General features: G+C 37.1%; 1 protein-coding gene across 1 annotated transcript; it reads right to left on the bottom strand.

Annotated features, from left to right (window-relative positions):
* Positions 1-9,546: 9,546 nt before the first annotated feature.
* LOC125801751 (GATA zinc finger domain-containing protein 14-like) lies at positions 9,547-18,720 on the bottom strand. Its single transcript, XM_049479005.1, has 6 exons — positions 18,541-18,720; positions 16,044-16,115; positions 14,007-15,006; positions 12,949-13,962; positions 12,369-12,445; positions 9,547-9,914 (listed from the first exon to the last, which is right to left on the bottom strand). Exons 1-6 carry the CDS (start codon positions 18,599-18,601, stop codon positions 9,739-9,741), a joined length of 2,400 nt encoding a protein of 799 aa, XP_049334962.1. The 5' UTR covers positions 18,602-18,720; the 3' UTR covers positions 9,547-9,738.
* Between the last annotated feature and the right edge of the window lie 3,386 nt (positions 18,721-22,106).

The following is a 22,106-nucleotide window of genomic DNA, read 5'->3' as shown; positions in this document are numbered from 1 at the left end:
CCACTGCCATAGAAACTGATTAGCCTAGACTTAGGTGGACCATGCCTACAATAGCTTGTGGTAACAGCTCCATTAGCCAAACATTTGAATTCTAACATTAGCCAAATGTTTTTGGACTCATGTTAACACATGGGAAACAGGTTTACAGAGTATATAGAGAATATGCTCTCACTGCATCATGCTTACAGTTTTTGTGGGAACTGAACTCTTTACTTAGTGACTGAAATAAAAAAGGGATGTTTTATGCTCTTCTATGTTTGTGTTAACATTAACTAATCTACCAGTAACTAAATATTCTGAATGATGCTTAAAGAAATGATCGTCTGCAGACAGTCTGAATTAAATGTTAAGATGTTTTATGCATTATGAACACAGCAAAATATAAAAGTTTCAAAGAAAAAGGCAAAACTTTTATTAGCAAAAGGTAAAAGGTGAAATTACAGCAAATCAAGTTAATACAACAGATACTAATAAAACAATTTAAACATATTGTATATAAATGATCAAATAATTAATAGTAGATAAAAAATAAAAAATAGTAAAACTGGTGGAAGACAAACAAAATAAAATAAATGAAACTAATAGAAAGCCAAGGAGCAAAAATACATTTTCAGATTCCTTTTAAAGGTAGTAGTAACTGATGATGCATGACAGATATATATGGATAGAGAGTTACAGATCTTTGGTGCACAAAATCAGAATGCAGCCAATGATCTCAAGACTCGATATGAAACATATTCTGTCAGGAGTTATGATATATACATAGATGCTAATAATAAAGAGATTTATACATTAATAAAAGAATATTAAAATCAATTCTAAATAATGAGCTTATTTTGGTGTGAGTTAGAACTTTAACTGCTAAATTCCAAACAAGCTGTAATCTGTAAATTGTAGATTATGGTAATCTAGTAAATAACACATTACGATAGTCTAATCAATTAATCAATCATTAGGTACTTATTACCTATGGAACAGTATTATAAAGTGTTACCGATCCGATTGATTTACATGTAATTTAAATAAAGTTACAACTGCTAGCATGAAGTCTGTGATGGGTTTGGGGAGGAAATGCCCAAAGGTCCTCACCTACAGTGGCTGACAAAGCCCAACACACGGCAAATTGAAGAAAACCGCAAAAGCACAAAACAGATCCATCAAAATGACAAAACAGGTGCTGCAAATAGAGAAATGCACTGCAAATACAGTCACAACACAACAGAATTTCCTTGGGGGAACCTAAAAGATGTTGTACCTTTAAACTACGTCTCAATAACATCTCAGACTTTGCTGTGCGTATAGAGGACTATTAGTGGCAACCGAACTTCTGAAAAGAAAGTTGATTAACTGTGATTATCAGAAGTGCTGCTTCACCGAACGCTAATGAAGACGTAGTTTAGGGTCCCCCGGGGAAATTCTGTTGTGACTCACTTCTGTTGTGTTGTGTCTGTTCTCGCAGTGCGTTGCTGTATTTGCAGCGCATTTTTCAGTTTGCAGTGCCTGTGTGGTCATTTGGATGGATGTGTTTTGTGCTTTTGAAGATCTTTTCAATTTGCAGTGTGTTGGGTTTTCTCTGATGTACTTTTACTCTTTTCTCATTTAATATACTTGTATATATCTTATAAAATGCTGAAACATTTTAATATGTTTTAAATTCTAAACTTTGACACAATGGTCATCTTTTTATGTTCTGGGATTTCTCACATCCAAGTTTTATCTTAGTCATGCTGTGGTAAATTACCCTACAATGCATAAGTACATTTTATTACTTGCATTTTCCATAATCTACACTTTCACTTTCAAGTAAAGATAATATGCCAAACAAATGTTTGTAGTTTTAATTGCCATGTTTTTTGTACCTGTAGATGTCAAAGTTGATTCAGCAGAAACATTCATTGATGTGTTATCAGATGAGGAATTGAAGGTGATATCTTCTGTAGATGTTGCTGTGCTTGATGAACTTACTGCTGTAATTTCTTTAGAGAGAAATAACAATATTTAAACAAAAATATGTTTAGAGATATGGCTCCTGGTAGAGTACAACTAAAAATGATCATATGATATTGTGAAATGCGCTGCTTACCAGGATTTTCATTTGCGGACGTTAAAGTAGTAAAATTCTTAGATGTGGATGTTGCAATTGGTGGCATAGTGGTGGCAGATATGGTCCTTGTTGACATAGTCATAGTGGTGGTTTTAGTTAGTGGTGCACTGGTGATTGTTGTGGCAGTGGTAGTTGGTGGCATGGTGGTTGTAGTTGGTGGCATACTGATGGTGGCTGTGGTAGCGGTAGTTGGTGGTATATTGGTGGTGGTTACTGGTGTAGTGGCAGTGGTGGTGGTAGTTAGTGGTATAATGGTGGTGGTTACTGGTGTAGTGGTGGTGATAGTTGGTGGCATAGTGGTGGTGGTTATTGGTGTAGTGGCAGTGGTGGTGGTAGTTAGTGGTATATTGGTGGTGGTTACTGGTGTAGTGGTGGTGATAGTTGGTGGCATAGTGGTGGTGGTTATTGGTGTAGTGGCAGTGGTGGTGGTAGTTAGTGGTATATTGGTGGTGGTTACTGGTGTAGTGGCGGTGATGGTTGTGGTGGTGATAGTTGGTGGCATAGTGGTGGTGGTTACTGGTGTAGTGGCGGTGATGGTTGTGGTGGTGATAGTTGGTGGCATAGTGGTGGTGGTTACTGGTGTAGTGGCGGTGATGGTTGTGGTGGTGATAGTTGGTGGCATAGTGGTGGTAGTTACTGGTGTAGTGGTGGTTGTGGTGGTGGTAGTTGGTGTCGTAGTGCTGGTGGTAATTAGTGGCATAGTGGTGGTAGTTACTGGTGTAGTGGTGGTGACAGTTGGTGGCATAGTAGCGATAGTTTCTGGTGTAGTGGTTGTGGTAGTTGGTGGCGTACTGATGGTGGCTGTGGTAGCGGTAGTTGCTGGCGTTATAGCGATAGTTTCTGATGTAGTGGCAGTGGTGGTAGTCAGTGGTATAGTGGTGGTAGTTACTGGTGTAGTGGCAGTGGTGGTTGTGGTAGTGGTGGTAGTTGGTGTCGTAGTGGTGGTGGTAATTAGTGACATAGTGGTGGTAGTTACTGGTGTAGTGGCAGTGGTTGTGGTAGTGGTGGTAGTTGGTGGCGTGGTGGGGGTAGTTAGTGGCGTGGTGGGGGTAGTTAGTGGCGAAGTGGTGGTAGTTACTGGTGTAGTGGTGGTGGTTGTGGTAGTGGTGGTTGTAGTTGGTGGCGTACTGAAGGTGGCTGTAGTAGCGGTAGTTGGTAGCATAGTAGTGATAGTTATTCGTGTAGTGGCGGTGACAGTTGGTGGCGTAGTAGCGATAGTGTCTGGTGTAGTAGCAGTGGTTGTGGTGGTGGTAGTTGGTAGTGTAGTGGTGGTGGTAGTTAGTGGTGTAGTGGCAGAGGTTGTGGTGGTGGTAGTTACTGGTGTAGTGGCAGTGGTTGTGGTAGTGGTTGTTGTGGTTGGTGGCATACTGATGGTGGTTTTGGTGGTAGTAGTTGGTGGCATAGTGGTGGTAGTTACTGGTGTAGTGGTCGTGGTTGTAGTTGGTGGCATACTGATGGTGGCTGTGGTAGCGGTAGTTGGTGGTGTAGTAGTGATAGTCACTGGTGTAGTGCCGGTGACAGTTGGTGGCGTAGTAGCGTTAGTTTCTGGTGTAGTGGCAGTGGTTGTGGTGGTGGTAGTCGGTGGCATAGTGGTGGTTGTAGTTACTGGTGTAGTGGCAGTGGTTATGGTAGTTGGTGGCATAGTGGTGGTAGTTACTGGTGTAGTTGTGGTGACAGTTGGTGGCGTAGTAGCGATAGTTTCTGGTGTAGTGGCAGCGGTTGTGGTGGTGGTAGTTAGTAGTGTAGAGGCAGTGTTTGTGGTGGTGGTAGTTGGTGGCATGGTGGTGGTAATTACTGGTGTAGTGGCAGTGGTGGTGGTAGTTGGTGGCATAGTGGTGGTAGTTGGTGGCGTAGTGGCAGTGGTGGTGGTAGTTGGTGGCGTAGTGGTGGTAGTTACTGGTGTTGTGGCTGTGGTAGTGGTAGTGATTGTTGTGGTTGGTGGCATACTGATGGTGGTTGGTGTGGTGGTAGTTGGTGGCGTAGTGGTGGTAATTACTGGTGTAGTGGCAGTGGTGGTGGTAGTTGATGGCGTAGTGGTGGTAGTTACTGGTTTTGTGGCTGTGGTTGTTGTGGTTGGTGGCATACTAATGGTGGTTGCGGTGGTGGTAGGTGGTGGCATAGAGGCGGTAGTTACTGGTATAGTAGTTGTGGTAGTGGTGGTTGTAGTTGGTGACATAGTAATGGTGATTGTTGAGACAATAGTTGTTGGCAGGGTGGTGGTAGTTGGTGGCATAGTGGTGGTTGTAGTTGGTGGCGTAGTGATGGTGGTAGTTGTTGCCATAGTGGTGGTGGTAATTAGTGACAAAGCAGTGGTAGTTCGTGATGTGGTGGTTGTGGTAGTGAGTGGCTTGGTGGTAGTAGTCGGTGGCTTAGTGGAGGTGGTAGTTGGTGGAGTAGCAGTGGTGGTGGTAGTAGTACTTGATGATGCTGTGAACAGATTACCTTTCATTAATGAAATACTAAGACATATGGATTATATAGCATTTAGAGGCTATTATTTCTGCAAACGGAGGATTTACTACATACTACATTAATGCAGTAATGTAATTTTTCTGTTGGGGTGCCCAAACAGGGTGCCCTGCATAATTTTGTTTTAATAATTATTGCACACTTTCTGTAAATCCTATGAACTTCATGCCACTTCTCAAATATCACTGTGTTTGTCTGCTGTTTAATATATTTAACTAAAATGGTTAAATATAGTCAGGCGTGTTCAGGTACAATTCTGGCGTACTGCTATCTGGACAACAGAAAACATAGGTTCGCCACTGACTGACAAGATCCCTGACAACAGTCACCTGTCAGATGTCCATTCCTATCTTGGTAACGCAGGTGTGCTGTACATGCTCAATGCGCGCACACCCAGCTCCTTAAACACACATGGCACATAAACACGACACAGCGCGCAAACCAACATTTGCATCAAAAATAAACAGAACAGAAAATAAAATAACATTGCTGTTCCCGTAAATGATCTTTACAGTGTGAATGCACTGGCCAGTTTTCTCTCCTGAGAAGTGCAGAAGTGCTATGTGTCAGAGCGCAAACTGGGTCTTAAAGGGAATGGCACGTGAAATGCTGATTGGTTAATTTCATGTTACATGCAATCAAAATGAATCATATCCTATAAATACAGGAGATACAATCTTTCTGTGTGACAGTGACTCACAATTCTGGCAGGTTGATATGTAGTCCGGGCAGCAGTCGTTATTCTGTAAGCAGAACTCATCACAGTAACACGAACCACTTCTGCAGCTCTCATTCATCCCCACGCAGCACAGAATTGTGGGGGTTGAGCATGAAGCTATAACAAACAAAAAACTGATCATAAAATAGTCTTAAAATACCTGAATGCTAAGCAAAATTATTTAAACATTAAGGTGTTTGAACAACATTTCAGTAGTGGAGTTAAGCAGACACACCTTTTCTATTTGCATATGTGCAAGCCTGTTCTGAATACCTGTGATTTTAAATCCCCCAGTCGGCACTGCATCATTTTAGTTATTTCACATTCAACAATATCTGATGGAATCACATCGGCAAGGAAACATTGGAAAATCTTTGTCAATCACTATAAACCAGAGTTACATTCACAAATCCCACCTAAAACTTGTAAAAACAGAAGCTTTATGTGAACCATGTTCAGAAGCGGTGTCTGCCTCTCCGGGCTCAGAGGAATCTGATACTGACACTCAATCTTTATTATTTCATTTTACTGACTTACTTTTTCTGATTTAGGGTTGATCAACTGTTATATAGATTTTGTTGAAAATGTGATTGAGAACATAAAATTGCATTATTTGTGAATTAATTTTATTTTTAAAACATTACCTACTTCTACTAAAGATTTTACATCATGACATGGTACAATGATTACCAGTGAGGAGAACAGCATTTATGAAAGAGGTCTGTGCAGTACAAGTGTTTCTAAAAACATGTGTATTTTTTATTTTTAAGCAGATCTAACTCAAAAAATGCCCCTTATTCAAGTTTAGGCTTTACCCTAGCTAGTGGGGGCAGGGGGTGGGTCCTCACTAGGACTACATATACATTTGAACCTGACATTATATCTAGTAATCAAGTGATATCTATATCACGTAATACTGATGCTGAGGTGGGCGACATAACGACATACTTGTTAATATAACAAAACAAAGAAAATAATTTTATTTATTTAAAAAAATGTGTTACTGCAGCAAAAAAAACTTTTTTGTGTAATAGTGTCAAACATTCAGCAGAATCTGTAAACATTTATAAGAGTATTAACTTAAGACTAGTTATTATTTTATTATTATTATAACAAATTATCAGTTATTATTCAACTAAATGCTCATAATAATATTACAGCAGAGCAATGTTAGCTAACAGAAGTTGAGATGTTACACTCCTGTAAGTGAGGACACAAAATAACTAGATACAGGGATCAAAAATACTTTGAATAACCTTCTAAAGGTATAAACAACATTTTCTTGACATAAATGTTCTTTAGCAATACTTAGTAGATTAGAATAGAATAAAAAAAAATACTGGAAGGGGTGCATTTTAACCAAGTTACCACTACATAATATAGTAATTTACTTGGTAATTGTTAATTATTCTGATTTCATATACTAAGGGTTACGAAAGAACCAAATAATTGTCATGACCCTGTCCTAAAGAACCCTTACTGACACCTTCAGTATATTAAATAATAACTTCACATTTGTACAGTGGAAAAGAGTTGCAAAGCTATTACAAGTAAATAAGGCATTTAATTTACATCTGGAAGAAAAGCTGCCTTTACCTGATACATGGTACACGTACACCGTTCCTAATAGAAACAGCAGGAGAATCCCTAACCGTGCGACTGTCATCCTCAACCACACAAGCGTTGGCAAGAAGTATTGACAAAAAGCTAGAAAGCTTGCAGCTTATATCATGCTTCCCTGTAACTCATTCGTTTACACGTCTTATAATTATCTAGATGACTCAACACCACTTGAACTCACAGGAATGCAAATTATAAAAGTTTAATGCATTTCCTCATAGTCATGCCAGCTCGCACTCTTCATTTGCAAAAATGATATAACAAAAGATATTTTTTATGTTTTAATGTGAGGAGATAAATGCCGCAATAACAAAACCTGACTATTATAAAGCATTGGACTACTACCATAGAAACTACTAATTTGGGAGTGTGACCAAACATCTTCTCAAATGTCAAATGTAAGGTGAAGGTATCAACAATAGCTAACTGGAGATATGAGCAGGCTCTGCAAAATAAAATTAGGCTACCTGAAAGTACTAACTGAAGGAACTACCTAGGCAAACTAAAGACACTAAGGGTGTGTCCTAATTGTGTATTATTGTTGTATGTATAATTGTTAATGCTAACTAGTTTTTCCACTATGAAGTGTGTGGATAGATACTATACATACCCCCATAATGCCCCGCTGGCCCCGGATTACCATAACCCGCCCCCACAGGCACACTAAAAGCTGGCACACTACACACACACACACACAGATGCCACATTATGTTAGGTGTACTCAAATATCTAGACAGAAGTTAACTTAAAGTGATAGGTTAATTGTGTCTACTAGAAGCTCATGAAAGATAGCTACTAGGATTACTGAAGGTTCAATGCCTTCTGAAGAAGCATGTGAATGGGCAAAAGCCTGTGAACAGGCAGAAGGACGCTGTCACACGTTATAAATACATGCTTTAATGCTTAAATACTGTGAATTATGCTCTTTAACAAATACCAACATATGGTATGGCATATTAATGTGTATAAACTAATGTATTATGTATTTATATGTACATAAACACACACATACATACAAAAACAATAAACCAAACCGTATGAAAATGGGGTAAAAACTGGTAAAGTTGTGATTATTATAGGTGTATTATTTACCTTCCTTAGTGTAAATAAATGCACTGTGGGCGCATGCATGCCTCCTCCAATATGACGGCCACGGTGATACGCCAGCTCCAATAGACGGCGTCAGTTGATGCGCCGTCTATGTGTATGATGTCTATGGGGACACCTACCATCCAGATCAGCCTGAAGTAGTTCTGAAAGTTTCAGGAACTGGAGAAAGGTATTATACCTGATCTCTGTGCAGTTTCTGCAACTTTGTTTCATGTATGTATTCAGTATAACAAAGAAACAGCAAAGAACAAACATTTACACACACACATGCACAACACTTATCTGTTTTGTTTATACTTTATTTGTATATTTTTACACGTATTGTATTTATCGTTTTATTGTGTAGTCACTTATTGTCTGTCTTTCATCTGTCTATTGTCCTTTTACTATTGTACCATGTCCACTGAAGTTCAAACATTAAGTGACCCGTCATGCCCTGTGGATATTGGGATACCATCAGTCAGATCAGCCTGAAGTAGTTCTGGGAGATAAAGATTTCTTTGCAGTAAAAAAACAAAAACAAAAACAAAAAAAAACAAACAGACAAAAAGTGTTGGATTGTGTTGTATTTACTGTACTGTTTGAATTAGATATATCCAAATTGGGTCTGAATTGGCATTTTAGGTGGGTTCTGAGTGCGTGTCCAGAGAGAGATTGTCTGTAAGTAGATTTTTCCAGTGATTGATGTTAATGTTATTTTTCTTTTCCAGTTTATGTGGATGATATACTTTGCGATGAACAGCAACATTATTTTATTGTTTTGTGGTGTTGTATTAGTGGTTGATGTGTCTCCTAGTAGGCAGAGTGATGGTGTTGGGTGGATTTGTGTGGTGAGGGCATGGGATAGGAGGGTGATAACTTCTTTCCAGAACTGGTTAACGGGTGTGCTGTGCCACATAGAGTGAAGATAATTATCAAATGTGTTTTGATTGCAGTGTTTACAAACTGGTGAGTTTGTGAATCCCATTTTATACATTTTGTGTGTGATATAGTGAACTTGGTGGTTAACTTTATAGTGGTGGCATGACCCTAACTGTCGAAGTAAATTTGTGCAATGATGTTGAAAATCAGAATAAAATAGAACATTATTGCATTGATGATTGGTTAAAAATTATTTATCTATCATTAGGTGATTAGTGTAAATTTATATGGTCAATATAATAACACGAGGTGCATTTCAGGAAAACGATACATCTTAGCATTTTAGGAACAACTCAGAATATAGGGGGATATGCAAAGTCTTGACACTTTTACATTAACCATCATTTTTATCACTGTTCCATAGTTTTTAAGACAGTTTTTTTCAGATTGATTAACATCTGCCTGTTTTTGTTTCTGACAGACTCTGCCTCTCACAAATACTAGTTTCATATCTAATCATATGTAGGTAAGTGAGTTAGTTGCAAACTATTTCTGCCATTCAGTTCAAATATTGTTCATGAAATTGTAAAATGTTTGTATGCATGTAATGGGTGTTCTTTGTTTAAAAAATAAAATATGGGTCTGACATTTACAAATCCATGCATTTGGTTTTATTTACATTTATTTACATTTTACACACAGTTTATAATACACACAGTAGCTTCAAGTATTCAACTTTCAGACCTTCATAACATTTCAGGAGCTCGAAAAACATTTATAATATAATTTACAGCTTTTAACATCTCAAATATAATATTTTTCAGATATAATACAAAAACAACATGTGACTTATATTTTATTCATGCTGTATGAAGTGAGCTCCAGCTAAACTGCTATGTGAAAAAGATGGCAGAATATGAAGGTAACTGGTAGAAATTGGCTGGTTGTATGCGTTTTTTATTGGATGCTTACGATGTCCAGTGTGCAATTTGTACATGAACTCAATGCATTCTTCTGCAGCTGTGCAGCATACTGTAAATACACAGAAAATAGTATTCATTATATTATTAGACTTTTTAAAATATATATAAATTGTTAATTGTTCTAGATGACTTTTGGGCAAAAACACAGAGAGACAATCGTCACTCATGTTTTTAAAAACCTAGTAATTAAGTTTTTTTTTGTTATTAGTTTATTAGTGAATTGAGATAAGGAGAATGGGGGACTGGTTTGTTGACAAACTGGAATCAGCTTGAAAAGAATAAAACACTTAATATATTTAAAACTTAGTCACTTTAAAACTGGTCACCATACTCTATGGGAAATATTATTAGGGAAATGTTATATTAGTTCTTGTTTTAACCAACTTGGAGGTTCTTAATAGCACACTACATGTCAGTAAATCCATGTTGTCCACCCATTTACACCGATGAAATGTAACATGTATGATCACCTTGTTATAGATCGTAAGGTCTGTGTGTTTGCAGCAAGAAGACCATTTTTGCTCTGAACTATTACAACACTAGGTGGCGTATTCCTTTTGTTTATCATTTATATTATGAATGTTAGATCCATAGACTGTGTATAGCTGGACAGAGCATCGTCTCTCAAAAGTGAAGCCACCTTTTTTCTACAAGTTTACATTTATTTTTCACAAGATACCTCTGTGTAAGTCACTTCCTTGTTATCCTCTGTATGAAGAAATGGATGTCTCCTTACTGGTCTAATGTACATTTTTTAATATCTTTATCCATCTAACCTCCAATGCTTTAAGAGATGGACCCCTCTCTTAGACTAAAAGTGGTATATTGAATATTCTTCTCATTTTCATACTTTAGCCTCATTCGTTGTTTATCTAAATATGTTGTGTAAGCGGACTATGAAACTGATGGACTCTTGTTATTCACTCTTTTACTTTTAGTTCTACGGTGTTGATGTTGGTGTTGTACACTTTCTGCATTAAACATCTGTGAGAAAGGAACCTCAGCCTTTGCGTTGTGACTAAGGGAGGCATAGACTGTGTCCTTGTGTTTTCTCTGCACCTCACAGGACCACCGCAGAAAAGCTATCATTTGGATGGTGGGTCAATCTAATCATTGCAGTGGTACTGGTGTGGGGGTGGTGTGTTAATGTGTGTCGTGCTGGTGCAGCGTCCTGTGACCACTGATGAAGGACTAGAGGATGACCTACATAAACTGTGCAGCAACAGATGGGTTTCTGCCTCAGAAGTAGGAGTGTCTAATAGAGTGGACAGTAAGTGAACACAGTGTTTAAAAACTCCAGCAGCACTGCTGCATCTTATCCACTCATAAAACCCAGCACAGCACCCGCTACTAACACACACCACCACCAGTGTTGCCAACTCCTCAGTAAAGAAAGTAGCTATTGGCTGTCCTAAAAGTCGCTAGAAGTCGCTAAATGACGTCATCGCCTAATTTGCATAATACATGTTTTTGAAGCTGTAAAGTATTAGGATTGTGAGAGAGACAAAAGTGAGTAAAAAACACCATAAATGTGTTAGAAATGTTACAAATGAAAACTTCTGTTGCTTTTTAAATAGTAGGTCACTTTTTTACAGTAACTTAATTTTTATGTGAATTACATAAATTAGTTTTTTGCGTGTTCTTAAATGTTATTAGAAGAGCAGCAGTTAGCCGGAACTGTTATTCTACGTTTTTTTTTTTTCCTTAGTTTGTTTGTTTTATTTTATTTTTTACATTTTCTTAAGTTTTCTTTATTTTTAAACCTATCATAGACAAATTGTTCAATGGTTCAACAGTTGTTTAGCTTTTTTATAAAGAGGCAGTGGAGGAGGTGAGTGACAGGCTATGTGGTGAATGAGGTGAGTGAATGGCTGAGACTGTATGAGTTAAATTAAGGAATTTCTGTTCGTGTCACACTGAGGACACATTTATATTTATACTTCTGCTCTGTAAAAACAGAGCGGGGTCAGTCAGCGGCGGCTGTAGGCTCGCGCGATTCATTTGCATTGTGTTGGTGGAGCGGTGTGTGTGTGCTCTGACAGTCAGACTGCACTATGAGTGGTGTGGGGCGGGGCTCACGGCAGCGCCCGCTGCAGCGCGGAGGACAGTAACTGAAGAGCGCGTGTTCATCTCAGAGTCGCAAAAAGTCTCCAATAACACCACAAAAACTCGCTAGATTTGTCGCTAGTCGCTTTTTTACAAAAAAAAAAAATCGCTAGAGGGTCTGAAAAGTCGCTAAATATAGCGACAAAGTCGCTTAGTTGGCAACACTGACCACCACTAGGCTAATCAGTGTCACTGCAGTGCAGAGAATGACCCACGACCCAAATAATAGCTGCTCGTCATGGTGGTTCTGTACTTTGATGAACAGGTTAAAAGGAGGATAATAATGCATGCTACATAATAAAGCATAATATTACTATCTGTAATTCTAGAACTACAAAGTGCTACAGTTATTCACTACATTTCCTTATAACTGCTTTTAAGGTGGTGTAACACTTACGTTTACCAAGTTGGCCAATGCAACATCTTTTCCAGCCCCAGAGATGACAGTCACTCGTATTATATATGTCGCAGTGCCTATAAATCACACAAAAAATAGAAAATTGGGCAACAATGTTTAATGTTCAAGGACTAACTTCGTAGAAACTTCATAAGCACTGAATAACGTGGTAAAAATGTAAGTAGGTCTGTCAAAATAATTACATTATCTATTTGTTTTGCAATATATGGATTTAAACTTATCATTTTTGCTACCCTAATACTCCCCATTGTGTTTAAACATATAATTTATTACAATTATTTGTTAGACAATATACTGTTTAAAAAATGGTTATCATGACAGGCGTATACATTTGTGAACATTTCAAAATGGTATTTAATTTTAAGAAGATTAGTAGACATATAAGCTTTATTATGTTGTAACATAATGAGTAGGGGTGTCAATATATCCAATACTATATCAAAGCTCAAAAAACACAGTATTGTTTTTATATAAAATATAACATTTAAAGATTGTTGTCAGACAGTGGTTTATTTAGAGCAAATTCTTTGCTCTGGTCCTGTTGTGTTGCACAACTTACCAGCAGGTGGAGGTGGGCTTGTTGAGGTCTTTGTGGTTGAGTTGGTAGGTTTTGGAGTTGTGCTGGTAGGTTTTGGAGTTGTGCTGGTAGGTGTTGGAGTTGTGCTGGTATGTGTTGTAGTTGAGCTTTTTGTGGTGGATTCTGTTGTTGTGCTGGTAGGTGTTGGAGTTGTGCTGGTAGGTGTTGGAGTTGAGCTTGTTGTGGTGGTTTCTGTTGTTGAGTTGGTAGGTGTTGGAGTTGTGCTGGTAGGTGTTGGAGTTGTGCTTGTTGTGGTGGTTTCTGTTGTTGTGCTGGTAGGTGTTGGGGTTGAGCTTGTTGTGGTGGTTTCTGTTGTTGAGTTGGTAGGTGTTGGAGTTGAGCTTGTTGTGGTGGTTTCTGTTGTTGAGTTGGTAGGTGTTGGAGTTGTGCTGGGAGGTGTTGTAGTTGAGCTTGTTGTGGTGGTTTCTGTTGTTGTGCTGGTAGGTGTTGGAGTTGAGCTTGTTGTGGTGGTTTCTGTTGTTGTGCTGGTTGGTGTTGTAGTTGAGCTTGTTGTGGTGGTTTCTGTTGTTGTGCTGGTAGGTGTTGGAGTTGAGCTTGTTGTTGTGGTTTCTGTTGTTGTGCTGGTAGGTGTTGGAGTTGAGCTTGTTGTGGTGGTTTCTGTTGTTGTGCTGGTAGGTGTTGGAGTTGAGCTTGTTGTGGTGGTTTCTGTTGTTGAGTTGGTAGGTGTTGGAGTTGTGCTGGTAGGTGTTGGAGTTGTGCTTGTTGTGGTGGTTTCTGTTGTTGTGCTGGTAGGTGTTGGGGTTGAGCTTGTTGTGGTGGTTTCTGTTGTTGAGTTGGTAGGTGTTGGAGTTGAGCTTGTTGTGGTGGTTTCTGTTGTTGAGTTGGTAGGTGTTGGAGTTGTGCTGGGAGGTGTTGTAGTTGAGCTTGTTGTGGTGGTTTCTGTTGTTGTGCTGGTAGGTGTTGGAGTTGAGCTTGTTGTGGTGGTTTCTGTTGTTGTGCTGGTTGGTGTTGTAGTTGAGCTTGTTGTGGTGGTTTCTGTTGTTGTGCTGGTAGGTGTTGGAGTTGAGCTTGTTGTTGTGGTTTCTGTTGTTGTGCTGGTAGGTGTTGGAGTTGAGCTTGTTGTGGTGGTTTCTGTTGTTGTGCTGGTAGGTGTTGGAGTTGAGCTTGTTGTGGTGGTTTCTGTTGTTGTGCTGGTAGGTGTTGGAGTTGAGCTTGTTGTGGTGGTTTCTGTTAGTGTGCTGGTAGGTGTTGGGGTTGAGCTTGTTGTGGTGGTTTCTGTTGTTGTGCTGGTAGGTGTTGGAGTTGAGCTTGTTGTGGTGGTTTCTGTTGTTGTGCTGGTAGGTGTTGGAGTTGAGCTTGTTGTGGTGGTTTCTGTTGTTGTGCTGGTTGGTGTTGTAGTTGAGCTTGTTGTGGTGGTTTCTGTTGTTGTGTTGGTAGGTGTTGTAGTTAAGCTTGTTGTGGTGGTTTCTGTTGTTGTGCTGGTAGGTGTTGTAGTTGAGCTTGTTGTGGTGGTTTCTGTTGTTGTGCTGGTAGGTGTTGGGGTTGAGCTTGTTGTGGTGGTTTCTGTTAGTGTGCTGGTAGGTGTTGTAGTTGAGCTTGTTGTGGTGGTTTCTGTTGTTGTGCTGGTAGGTGTTGGGGTTGAGCTTGTTGTGGTGGTTTCTGTTATTGTGCTGGTAGGTGTTGGGGTTGAGCTTGTTGTGGTGGTTTCTGTTAGTGTGCTGGTAGGTGTTGTAGTTGAGCTTGTTGTGGTGGTTTCTGTTGTTGTGCTGGTAGGTGTTGGGGTTGAGCTTGTTGTAGTAGTTTCTGTTATTGTGCTGGTAGGTGTTGGGGTTGAGCTTGTAGTAGTTTCTGTTATTGTGCTGGTAGGTGTTGAGATTGCTGTACTGTCTGTTGTTGATTCAGTTGGAGTTGGGATTGTTGTAGTAGTTGTTGTTGATGTGGTAGAAGTTGGACTTGTTTGCTGTTGTATGCACTGTAGCATACATGTTGTAGTTTGCACAGTTGAGCCAGTAGGTGTAGTATACATGGATGAGCTAAGAGATGCTAGTAGTGTGGTAAGGATGACGTCTGGTGTAGTTGCTGGTGAACAATGAAAAAAAAAAGCAAAAAAAAAACCAAATGAATTTACATGGCAGGTAACGCTGCTCTGTTAGCTAGTTAACTAGTTAGGTTAGATAGTCGGATATGTCTCCGGTTTAGAGTTAGTCATGTTTAATGTGTAAAAGGGCTCTGTGTAATTTATCATCATAAGCTAATGTGTTTCATTTATATTAGACACAAACATCCCTACTTCTCGAGCCGCAAGACAATTTATACAGCCTTCACTGCATTTTACATTCTATTAAACTAATGGGTAACGGAGGTTAGCCGTGTTAATCTACTTTACGTGTAAATTAACGTTAACTCTAGCATGAGCTGTGTGTGTGTGTGTGTGTGTGTGTGTCTGTGTGTGTGTAACTGCATATAAACAGAGTTAAACTCTGCTGGTCCTGGACTGGTCGAGTTTCAAATACACTTGGTAAAGTGTAGTCTACTGAAAGGCCAGTAATGTTAGTATAATCTGTACTAAAAACTTGACTTTATTTGTTTCACCATATTTACAGGTAACTTGCTTTAAAACATTTTAATGTTAGCATTATTTAAATGCAACAAAACTTAAAGGCTATTATTACAAAAAAAACATTAGCAGTAAATAATCTCAAAATAACAACATAAATATAACATAGAAAAATAATAAAAAATATGTAATACATACTTTTTATATGACTAAAATTTATTAGTTATAAAATTCATGTTGTTTATTTCCATCAACTAAAACATAAAACAACTAAAACAATATTAATCAAAAGACAAAAAATGTGACGAAAACTATTATACATTTTAGTCAAAAGACTAAGACTGAAACTAAATCAAGATCATCTGTCAAAATTAACACTGGTTTTATATAGCTGTGCACATACAGTATAATTGATTGAAATATCTGAATTTGATGATTTTCTATGGGTGAGTCAACACCTTTTTGCCATATAATGTATGTATGCATACTATAGATATTTGTATAATTTAAACATATATTAATTATTTTTCTAAACAGGTGTTGATATGAGTTCTCTTACCATTATCAGGAACTACCTGGGGGGGTATTGTACTGCTGCTTGTGGTGTTTACTAGGGGATCCACAGCAGTCTCTATAATAGAGCATAAAAAGAGCATTGCAGTCAGTTATTAAACCAAACAAAACATTTGCAATTATCTGAGCTTCCAAGCAGCACAATCAATTTGAATGAAGCAAAAATTTAATGCACATTTTAGAGAAATTTCGCTACAAAAAACCTGCTGAAAATTCCAACTCAGCGCTAGCTTTTGAAGGCTGCTGGTTTTAGATATATTTAGCTGGGTTTTGATGACCAAGGTGGTTAAAAGGCTGCTGAAAAATATCCTCTGATCTGGTAAGTCAACTACATAAACAGCTCTTGGCCAGCACCAAGTTTGATCATACTGATTGTGTAGCTTTGCCAGGTTAATCATACATGAAGACCAGGTTTAGCAAAAAACGAGTACAAGCTTTTGTTGAATAGTCCACCTCCATTCACCCCCATCATTCCAAAATACAAAGCTTTTAGCCAGTGCTCCCAAAAGGCTTACAATGCTAGTGATAGAGGCATAGCACTACCCATGTAAAGAAATGGCTTTTTTTTACACCCATAACAAGCTCAAAGTAGCTCTACACTTCATTAGTAGTGATTTTGAAGGCCTTGACATTGAAAACTAAGGCACTGAGAACTGTAGTTTAGTTTTCTTTTAACCAGCTCATCCAGATTGAGCTGGCCATGCTGGTTTTTTTAGTAGGATTTTTTTCAGTGGATTTTGAACTACCCCTATGGTACCGTAGGTGTATTCTTGTTTGTGTACCCTGTTTTGGCTGAAAATCTAGTTAGACTGGTCTGTAAGCAAATAAGACTTTCTGTAACTGGAGAAAGTTATTTTATCTGAACTCTAATCAGTCTCAGGATTAATTGTGGTTCTTCCTTCTTGGTACAGAACTAGGGGCAGTACTTGTACAAAGAAACAGAAATAGATGCAAAAATTCCCACACTTACAACCTTGCAAATGTTTTTATGTAATTAAGTTATGACGTGTTTTAATAATTAAAAAGACGCTTTTTTAATATTTAAGTGTATTTTTTTTCTAAGCAGTGTATTACTCTGGTAAAAGTGGAAGTCCTCCCTTTAGACCTTTACTTGAGTAACAGTATGGTAATTGTCTTCAAATGCACTTAAGTATCAAAAGTAAAAGCACCATGCTTTATTATGGCACTTATGTCCTTTCAGCATTTTCACAATTTAATAATTTTGCTTAATCAGCTTTTTTCAGGTGAAAAGATTTAGATGTCACTCTTGGTTCACCAGTCTTTTATTCGAATGTCATTAATTAATTTTACACTGATTTTCATTAAATCATAAAATAATATAACAGTCTCCATTAGGTAGAATCAAGTGACAATAAATACCTAAAACTTAATGCAAACATGCAAAGTTTCAGTTTAAGATTTATTGCAACACTATATCTGTTTACAAATGTTTTTTTTTTTACTATACTCTATAATCTATATTCCAATTTTTCCATCATTTATGTTGGCATAGGCACTCTCAAAATAGGCCCGCACAAAAATGTACTCTGTTGCACTGATGTTGACCCATAAACTTGCTCTGGGTAGCTGTATATTTAACAAGTACAAGTACAAATCGAAGTGCCCACTGTATCCTGATTGTAAGCTTTCTTCTCGATTTTTGATTTAATTATTTTAAAATGTCATTAAAGTAAAGTAACCCAGAAATACTTTAATACTACTTTAGTCTGGTAAGAAATAATGTTTACTGTGTAACTGTCTAACATTGAGCCTTCATTGTTTTAGATGTAAAACTGCAGCTAAAACTGTAAAAGTTTTTAAATGTGTCAGATTACTCTTACTAGAGTTTGAGTACTATGTTAGTTAAACAGGTTTCAGAAAGTACTTGTCATTTTTTTCCCCAAATATTTTGTTTTATTCTACAGATAAAATAAACTACAACTCCACAAACCAAAAAAAAAAAAATGAGAGAGATTAAAAAGAAAAACAAAAATGACATTTTAGATGGTCTAAAAAAGGCCAAATGTCTCCCTGTTCCTGAGTTTTATATCCTGACATATTTCAAAGTACTTTTCATTATGAATATTTTGAAATTTTTGGGATCTTCTCAGAAAGTTTGATGCTTGAGAGAGTATCGAGTATCTCAAAGTACACTTGTAGTTTTCCTTGGCGTACCTCAGAGTGAAATTATATGTCTTATTTTATTCACTACACACTTCAAGTGGAAACTAACACTCCTACCTAGAACACACTAAGATACAAATATAAAAACACAGATTAGTGTGTTATAATTACACTAAATAATTACACTAAATTGCCCATATTATTGTACGTATTCAACTGCTAATGTCTAAAATGACTAGTTAATTAGTAAAGCAGACCAATAAACTAGATTGAAAATTCATTAGAATTTTTTCTTAAACTTTTGCTTTTCATTAACTTTAAAATCATGTAGAAAAATATCTGAAGAAGCTTCTCTTTACCTGACTGATTGCTGTCTGTCAGCAGGAGCAGCAGGAAAAGCACAAATTGAGCAGCTCTCATCCTCCTGATCTGTAGCCGGAGCGTTAAAGCCTGCGTCTCTTGTGTGAGTGATGGGATACATGCAGATGTGCCAGACTTATCTCAGGTAAGGTCTTGACACTCTTTCTTTACTTCCTGCACTACATGACCCATATGCAATCTGTGTCACTTTTGGTCAGCTTGCAAATCTGGTTTTCTAACAAGGAAATGGCTTTCTGCCAGCATTAAAATTCCATAGAGAAGAATACCATTGTGTTTAAACGTTCACAATTGTTTATTGTAGTTGCATACAGTGTTTGTATACAAAACATATTTATATAAAATAATGTCTTTACACCACTGTGTTTATTATTAAAATATCAGTCAAACTCTTCTCATGGGAGCAAGTGATTAAATCAGGTTATCTGAATTAGTGCAAGATCTGATCTACTATCCTCAAAATGAGAAATCTGTGTTAATTTCTATTGTATTCCAATGTGATTTTTGGTGTGTTTTCAATTACAAAAACACTATTACTGATGACATGAATGGATTTAAACATTTTCACTCTGTATCTAAAATGTCTGTAAAGTACTGATATTTATAATATGAATAATAATAATTGAATTCAGAGGCTATATTGAGATGTATTCATATGGATGGTTCAATCCAATTCAGGCATTTTTACTAGATCAGGTATTAGGGGTGTACGTAAATATTAATATTTTATCTATTTTGTTTTTCAATCCTGTAGCGATTTTCAAAAATACAGCATTGATTTTGAATAATTAGTTTACATGGTGTCATTTAGTGCTGTGTTTAAATCTGACCAGTAAATAGTAGTGTATTGTGTTGTTAGATCCCACTATTATAATTACATGAAAAAAAAAAAATTACATTTAACAGAGCCGATAGTGATCTGTTTATTCAGACCTAAGAAGAGGCCAATGCATTTAGAAAAGAAGGTAAAACACACACACACACAAACACATACATACACAGCAATATGACTGCAATGTTTAAAGAAACTGGGAGGTTAGGGCAGTCAAACTAAAACTGAAAAACAACAAAAAAAAACAATTTAGAATGTCTGTTCACAAAAAATAAAGTGATTTCACTAGTGTTTACTAGTATTAATTACCGTAACAGCACACTTAATCCAAAGCCAGATTCACCCTACAGAACAGACAACAATAGTGTTCTCTCGGACTCACTATTGTGTTTTAGATTATCACCACCCAGTACTGTATGACAAGCACAGAAAATATAGACTGATACAGATACTGTACACTCAAAAAAACGTGGTACGATAGGAGTACTTTTTTGTATTCAAAGGTACACTCTTCGTAATTGTACCCTCAAAGGTATAATACTGGTCTTTACAGGGTCAGATTTGTTCCCTCTGAAGTACAAAGTAATTTCTAACAGAAATAAGTACAGATTTGTACCATTTAACCAGACAAAAGGTACATTCATTATTCTGTATCACTGTACTAATAAACAATATATATTTAAATTGCACATTGTTTATTTGAAAGCCAGACAATTTTGGATCATCAAGTTTTTGAGCCATATTTAGTTGATGATAATGTTTATAATCCTTATAATCTTTACTGACACAAAAAACATGAGTACAAAAAAGGACTTTAACTGAAAGGGACTTTTTTGTACCTCAGTGGTACAGCCCCAGCGACAAGCTTTGTACTCTTTTAAGTACAAATCTGTACTTACTTTTCTTAGTGTGTATTTTCATCTTTATGAAAGTGATTTATATCTCCATCTTTTCTCTTGCTCGTGTTTACCGTGAATAAAATATGAGCTGAGTTCAAGAAAGCAGTCAAACTATTAAACAAATAGCTCAAACACACAATTAATACGGCTTACTCATACATAATATCCTAAAATTTCATATTCAGGCTGAAGCCTGTGACTGGTTAAATCTAGTGATTAGGAATGCATTGAGGAATTCACCTGAGAACACTTACTGGTAAGCAAAAGCATGTGACACAAACCATGTGACAAAAAGATCTGTATATAGTCATGTTATTTCCACTTACTATGATAGTTGTGTGTTGCCACAGCAGCATTTAATGTGGAATGGTAAATTAGAAGCATTTAAGATGGAATGATAAATTCAAACAATCTGACATCACTTGAGTGGTTTACTGAAAGCAATAAAGGGTATTTAAAAAGAGCTATATAGCTGTAACTTACAGCATTGTGACTTGTGCAGGTGCTACTTTAATAAACACATAAGCTATGTAACCAATAATATGAGTAAGACAGGAATGATAACTAACAAGGAATGACAAGGTCCATTTAAGGGTGGTTAAAATATTTTATTATAAAATTACAGGCATGGAAACTGTACATTTTTTGTGATATTTAACTTTATAAGTAATATAAAGTTATATATATAAATGTTTTATCCCTGTTGGTGGGGTTCTTAAACAGGTCTTAATTACCGCCTCAGTCCCCCCTGTAATTTGTGCCCTGGTGTGTCCTGTATTGCAGGCATACTGGATGTTAGATGATATTTTAAGTTGAGTGTACTGATGAGTAGTGAAAATGAGCAGCAATAGAAAGTAAGAAAGCCTGTAATGTCTAAAATAAACAAGTGAGACAAACTGAGACTTACAAACCTCTATCTGGATAAACTAGGTACCTAAGTATAGCTACAAATGCATTCCTAAATGAATAAGTGTCTAGACAGTGCAGTGAATAATAAACATTACATGAACATTATTAAAATGAACACATTTATATTAAAATTCTGCTTTTTAGAAAACAAACCTACATTGAAAAAATACATTGTGTGCGTGTGTGTGTGTGTGTGCTTTATTTGTTTATTTAAAGGTGTATCCGCTGGTATGTATGACTGGTTAAACCTAGCGATTAGGAATGCATTAAGGAATTCACCTGAGAACACTTACTGGTAAGCAAAAGCATGTGACACAAACCACATAACAAAAAAATCTGCATATAGTCATGCTTTTTTCCACTTACTGTGATAGTTGGATTTTGAAGAACAAGGTCACAGAGTTCAAATTTAACACTGAGATAACTGTAAACTATTTTATTACATTTCCAGGAAAAAAACAGTGTTTTATTACAAAACCACCCACAATATGTTCTAAATTAATATGCCCCAGGTCATCACTGTTTAGAATTGTATCTGATTAGCCACTCCAATTGATTACAAAGCATTATACAGGGTTTTTAAATCCCCAAACACCACCAGAACATGTCCACAGATATAAGTTGGACACTAAAGTGTGCTGGACTGATTTATTGAGACGCAAATAGATAGAAGTGCTAATAAAGTGTATAAAGCTACACTAATGCTTTTACTACTGTTGATGTGTAGAGCAGCCACCTTGAACTTGGTGTTGGTGAGGCTCTTCCAAATATCAGAGTAGGAATTATGGCTCATTGGAGCTTTTGGAATATATTAAAATATTCCAATATATCAATTCAAATGGAACATTTCCTTAGTGTTGGACAATTATATCGCAAATATAAATTGTATTTTTTAAAGTATAAGTAC

This window comes from Astyanax mexicanus, chromosome 4 (genome assembly GCF_023375975.1).
Source record: "Astyanax mexicanus isolate ESR-SI-001 chromosome 4, AstMex3_surface, whole genome shotgun sequence".
In the NCBI taxonomy this organism is placed as follows: Eukaryota; Metazoa; Chordata; class Actinopteri; order Characiformes; family Acestrorhamphidae; genus Astyanax; species Astyanax mexicanus.
The sequence above is the reverse complement of the archived record's forward strand: the minus strand, read 5'-3'. Positions and strand labels throughout refer to the sequence as shown.